This window comes from Branchiostoma belcheri, unplaced genomic scaffold, assembly GCF_001625305.1.
Source record: "Branchiostoma belcheri isolate BF01 breed outbred unplaced genomic scaffold, Haploidv18h27 scaffold7, whole genome shotgun sequence".
NCBI classification, from domain to species: Eukaryota; Metazoa; Chordata; class Leptocardii; order Amphioxiformes; family Branchiostomatidae; genus Branchiostoma; species Branchiostoma belcheri.
The window spans coordinates 2,932,270-2,938,880 of NW_017804353.1; the positions used below are offsets into that span (position 1 = coordinate 2,932,270).

At 42.9% G+C, this 6,611-nt stretch overlaps 1 protein-coding gene across 1 annotated transcript; it reads left to right on the forward strand.

Moving 5' to 3' along the window:
* On the forward strand, window positions 1-4,902 carry LOC109484659 (slit homolog 2 protein-like). Its single transcript, XM_019788007.1, has 10 exons — window positions 1-60; window positions 300-455; window positions 858-1,013; window positions 1,265-1,385; window positions 1,619-1,785; window positions 2,094-2,190; window positions 2,420-2,571; window positions 2,988-3,108; window positions 3,412-3,671; window positions 3,948-4,902. Exons 1-10 carry the CDS (start codon window positions 1-3, stop codon window positions 4,077-4,079), a joined length of 1,422 nt encoding a protein of 473 aa, XP_019643566.1. The 3' UTR covers window positions 4,080-4,902.
* The last annotated feature ends 1,709 nt before the right edge of the window (window positions 4,903-6,611 follow it).

Here is a 6,611-nt window from a genome sequence, read left to right on the forward strand (position 1 = left end):
ATGACGATGGTGTCTGTCAAATTTTTACTGCTGGTCATGATATTGGCGCAATTGGCTCAGGTAAGTTATATTCTAGCTTTCGGGCGTCCAAAATACTGTATTTTTTAATCAATTTTTTACCTTCGCCAGAAGGTTATGCTTTTAGTTTGGCTATGGTAGAATGACTGTGGATGTAGACTGTCATGTATAGATGTTGGCATGTTAGTGTTGGGGAGATAAAGCTTCTTTGAATTGACCTTAAAGGGTGTTTTGTGTTTGTTGACTTTTGTTTTTATTCTTTGTCCTTTCTTTTCCGGCAGATCCATGCATGTCCGTCCCACTGTACATGTGAGCTATCGGAAGTGTTCTGCAGCCGGCGCCAGCTGACGGACATCCCGCCAGGCGTGCCGCCCAAGACCGAGCTGCTGGACCTGTCACAGAACCAGCTCAGGAGGTTACCCAGGAAGGTCTTCAAGGTTGGAAACTGTCATAGAGCCAATCAAACGAGTTCTACTGATTTATAGTTCATCAAAATTTAGCTGTGGGAGGTCGAAACGTTTTATATACAAATTCAAATCCATCATAGAATAATCTAAGGGTGAGCGATTGAATTTTTTTTAGATCACGAATCGTCTCAATACCGACTCAGAAAAGACATGATGACAGAAAATAAACCATATACTGATGATGAAACCTGCTCTAAGTTTTTTTAAAGAAAATCATTTTTGTATACCATCTTTTATCATCACATGTGCAAGTACATGTATCATTATTTTACCTCAAGTAAGCATAACCAGGGATGATCATGATAAAACATGTCCAGTGAATGATTATGATATACCGTGAGTACGTTTTCACCATTACTGTTTCCATAATAGGACCTGAAGTACTTACGACAGCTCCGTCTGGACGACAATCACATCGAGAAGATCGAGGACGGGGCGTTTGACGGTCTGGAGAACCTGCAGAGGCTGTGGCTGCTGGACAACAGGATCAGGTCCCTGTCTGCCGGGGCCTTCATCGGCATGCCTCAGGTACGGGAGTGAGTGAGTGAGTGAGTGAATGAGTGAGTGAGTGAGTGAGTGAGTGAGTGAGTGAGTGAGTGAGTGAGTGAGTGAGTGAGTGAGTGAGTGAGTGAGTGAGTGAGTGAGTGAGTCTGGAAAACCTGCAGCATGTGATCTAGCAACCGGGTCAGAAAGCTGAGAAAGAAGGAATGATTCGGTTAAAAATTTCGGTGAACAGTTTAAAGTTTCTCATAACGGCATTGTGCTGGTTGTCCCCACAGCTCTGGTCGCTAAAGCTGGACAGTAACGACATCACAGAGATCACTCCTGGCGTGTTCAAACCGTTAGCGAACCTGCGGTGGCTCCACCTCCATCATAACCACCTCACACACGTGCCGGGAGGTACGTCTGGTCGTGAATCACCATTTTACATGGTCCCTCAACAAAGACGAGGGGCACCACAGACTTTCTACAACCTATGATCCACTACTCACCGAGTGACCTGTATCATCTGCAGATGTATAGTCGTAGATCTCTCATTCCTTAACGAAGACAGGAGTTGTACAGTTGAAAGCATTTCTTGTGCTGAAAAATGAAATTTAAAACTTTCGTCATAAGATATCTGTTCCTTTCAGATGAGCTGCGTTCCCTGAGTCAGCTCGAAGCGGTAACCCTACACGGTAATGACTGGGAGTGCAGCTGTGAACTGGCGGACTTGACGACTTTCCTGGGGGAACACACCAACAAGCTGAGGTTCGACAGCGGAGTGCCAACACCGCCGGCCATCTGTGCCAGACCACAGGTACGTACGGGCGGTAATCATGGTTACCTTCGCAAAAGGACAACACATTTTTTTTTCTTCTGCAGTGATCTAGACAAGGCGTCTGTCATAAATGTGCTGTAGCAGACACCCGGTGCTGTAGGATTGCATTATGTAGCAAGTGGCAGGACAGAGTCGGAGGGGATGGTCACCATATATGAATGTCTTTGAGTAAGGATAGACAGAACAGTATTTGTTAGTCTAGACCACGCCATTGAAGGCAAAAAAATATGCATTTAGCTTTATTTGTTGAAAATGCTTTCTAGTTAAACGTTTGTTTCCTCCCTCAGCACCTGATGGGAGACCAGATCCACACCCTCAGTAAGGACGACTTGTGCGTCCCTAGGGAGGAAACTCCGGATTCCGCGGGGGACAAAACATGCCCAGGTGAGGAGGTTCGATTTTTTTACCCATGTTTTCTTTTACTCCAAATCATCATCAAAGTCCAACGTAGCCAATGATAGTTAACCTAATAAGGTAAAACCTACGGCGTAGATTATGCCTTACATTAAAAGTTAATTATACGTATAACATAGTCTGTATTCAAGCTTGTCGTTAAGTTGCTATTCACAACAAGATAATAATTATGTAAACCTTATTTTGGGTTACCCAACAGCCCCGTGCAACTGCCGTGGAGCGGAAGTGGACTGTGACCAGAAGGGGCTGACGTCAGTTCCGGCCGGGATCCCCTCAACAACCACAGAACTGATCCTGTCCAACAACAACATCCGGGACATTCCGCCGGACGCCCTGGTGCATCTGAAGAAGGTAAGCGCCCCCATGAAATGTTTTTGTGTCACTTGAAGCGAAGAGCTTCGTCCAGGCGATTGGGAAAATAACCAGGTCCTTAAAAATGCACCTCTCACGATGACTTACTGAACAATATTCTGTTGTATACAGATACCACTGGATTTATTGAATGAAATATCAAGACCCGTGTTGTACAATTAAAGAAAACATTTATAACACAATCTGGTTTTTGTTTTGGTTTTCTTTAGTAAAATTAGGAAAGTCATGTAAATCATAAATTACAGTGCCTTTCCCAAGGGCACAAGGTTGGTGACTTGGCAGGATTCGAACCAGGGACCTCTTGGTTCTGAACCAAATGCTCTGCCGTTGCGCCACACAACTCCCAGGAACATGGTGTTACATGAAGTTATAATATCTTATCCGCCGTTCTACAGCTGCAGATGCTGCTGCTGTCCAATAACCAACTCCAGGCCGTCCCGAAGGACGCGCTGAGGAAGCTGCCGGACCTGGCCGTGCTGTATCTGGACGGGAACAGCATCACCAACATAGCGGAAGGTACTACACTTTTAGATGTCCATTTCCTTTAATGATGTTGGGGATCAGTCAACTTTTCATGTGGTAATTTTTTTTTCACTTAGCTGTATGACTATAATGATTATAATACTAACGATACTGTGTGTCTGTTCAAAGTCTATTGCTGGTCTTTGTCATTGCAGTGGCATTCAACAATTGAGTGTGGTGCCACATTGTCCACATTGTTAGTACGATTTTCCGTAAGATGTCACTGAAACATACATTTTCGACAACGACTTCCACAAATTCATCATCATCACAATGTATTTTCCTTCCCATCAACAGGTACGTTTGACACCCTTGCCAGTCTGCGCGTCTTGTCTCTCGCCAACAACGAGATAACAAAGATCGAGAAGGAGAGTTTCTGGCGGCTGACTAACCTGCAGAACCTGTACCTGCACCAGAACAGCCTGGCCGACCTCAACCCGCGATCACTCAACCTGAAGAAGCTGCCGGCCCTGAAGCAGGTGTCTCTGTACGGGAACAAGTGGGACTGCTCCTGTCCGCTCAGGGACTTCATCGCGTACGTACAGCGGAACAAACAGGTATTTATTTGTTTCGGTTCAGTTTATTTATTTATTTCACGAGCAGTAACTTTCAGGTACATAACGACCTGTTTTTCAGGGTATACAAAAAAAGATCAACAAACTACACAATATTACGATCGTACCACATACGACACAGAATGACGTAACAAAAAACTCACAGAATTTGCCCTCTCTTGTGGGCTTGTGCACAAGTTGCATGACTTCAGTCCGTCGTCACTTTTTCCTGCCCATTTTTTTACCTCGTTTAATGAATAATGACCACAAAACCCACAGGTCCTCTACTCTGGAGACAAGGAGGCTACGTCATCAGTAGACACACGGGTGACGTGTACCGGGCCGGAGAAGTACAGGGGCACTGACCTAACGGTCTTTGACCTTCCCGCCTTAGAGGCGGAGTGCAAGTAGTCAAAGTGATATGTACATCTCCAATGTACTTTTTTACATGCATATTTACTCTTTTTACTATCATTCATGGTGTACCAATAGTAACTACTGGTTTAATAAGAGTAGATGCTTTTTTTTTCTTTAACCGGCTAAGGCCTAACGTTAATACGTCTTTTAACAGTTTAAAGGCCCTGGTGATCATTGAATCATTCCAATATGACTTGAACGGTAGTAAGTGAAGGGGAAAGCATATTAGCAGTACATAAAAATTTGTTCGGGGGTGTTATGTAGCAAGAAAAATGAGTATGTTAAGTCTTTGGAATTAATTATCCTTTAGAATATATAGCAAAATAGAAATATATAACGAAATAAAAATAGCAACGTACGAATAGAAATAGAAACGTATTCCCGGATGGGTATTTCGTATTGCTTAAAGTCAGAACGGAATGCTACGTTTAGCATTTGAGAAAAAAAAACTGAATGTCAAGGAAATTCGGTTGTCATCACTTCGCAGAACATTCCGTTTGTCAGCGCTGCTACAGGACCATATGTGATTAAAGCTGGGGTGAATATGGATCGGGCCGGGCGCTGTATTTCATCACCCATAATTGTGTTATTACCACTTTTCCCTTCCTCCAAGCGGTTTGACCCATTTCAATCCGGCGAGTCGGCCTCAGGCCCTGTTGAAAATACGGCTATAGTCTCACGGGAGAGCCATAAAACCCACCGAGTACAGAACAAATATGGCTCTATCAGTGTACAATGGCTCACGGTGATATAGCGTTGTGTAATCTTCAACCATCTAGAAAATGTCCTCCCATCACCTCACTATATGTGGAAACGTCCTGCAGTTTCAATCAGTCTTTCTTCGATTTTTTTTTCTGACTGCACGTTGAATCATGCAGCCGCCCGCCCTTGGCTCTGTTTCCGTCGTAAAGGGTTCTCTGTCCGGACTTATCGCATGCATCGACAATATATTACTTTTTGTACACGCCATTCTGCATGCAATATACATTCTTAGCTAGAGGGTGCGACTTGTTTTGCATTTTTGGTGGAGAATTTCCATGCCCATTTTGCAAACGTGATCGCCCTTGGCTCTCGGGGTTTTGCTGCCTCGATATGTACCTGGTTTTGTCTTGCTACACGTTACTATCTTCATCCAACATTCAACAAAGCACGTTCTTAGCTATAATTGTACGTCGTTTTTTAAAGCCTTTTTGAGTTTCATGAACATATTCAAAATTATGAGGGCACGCTCCAATTGCTCCAGATGGTCATTCTAATTGAAGAATATGAAAGAAGCATAATTGCACTGAAACAGTTTTTTTCTGCAAGCACTCAAACCTGACCAATTTATTGCAGGGATTGCAGATCGATTGAAAGAAGTTAATGTAGTTATCGGATGTGTTCAGTCAGCAAGGATCACTGAAGTGGGGTTAATTCGTTATGGCAAGAAAGTTTCTAATATCGTTTTTTGAGGACCAATGCACACAGGCCCCCACTCAACCTGTTACCAAAAGGTCATAAAATTGTATGACCCGATTGGATAATAACTAAAATCATACATGTACGACCATGAAGTAAGACATTCAGGTAGAACATAACAGAATAGAAAAAAAATCAAGCATCTTGATAAATTGAAATACTTTGTATTACGTATCTAACGGTATAAATCGAATCTAATTTTTTTCTTCTTCGTGTACTGAAGGTGGTGCTACAAAAGTTTTCGCCATGTTAAAAAATTGTTTTATTACATTTAGGCTGTCAGCCATGTTACAAAATTCAACACAGAACAGGGCCAGGACCGGTGTTGACCATGTTTATGCTGATATCAAGGTAACATTATAATAAATCTCAGCAGAACCCGGTGTTAGGTTTGCGCTTGCGGCTTGACTCATACGAGTACACTGATTGATGGTCTCCCAAATTATACCATCTGCTACGTACAAAACCTGCCCTACCGGGTTGTTAAAAAAAACCTCCCAAATCAACAAAACTTGCCACAAACACGTCGGAAAGTCTGTAAAACAGAAAAGATACGGTCCGCCTCCGGGCTTTCCGTGATTACATCTGGTTTTTACAACATCCTGGCGGGAATCAATAGATACAAACAGCCTCCGGGACGACGTTACAAGTTTATGTACTCTCTATTGGGACGTTACGAGTAGCGGTACAGTAGAGGCTAGTAAACAGGATCAAACAGGAAACACGTCCTCGGCAGATAACTCTGCAGAATGAATTCACGGATTTTGGTTGCCCTCAACCACATAACTTCATGGATCAAGGTAAAACCCTGATGTGAATTTCAAACGGCTATCTCGTAGTCGTACTGTAACAGAGTGATAGAATACGGATAAGAGCCTGACTATAGTGATATATTCAGCAGAGTATAGTAGTCTTTTTTTAACCTAACCCCTTAATTCCCTTTATAAGGTCAATGCAAACATCTTTGAAGCATTTCCTTGCGGTATATATTAAAGTTCGTGACGGTTCGTGCTCATGACGGTTAGAAAAAATAACACAGCAGGCAAAAATGATATTCTACATTTTTAT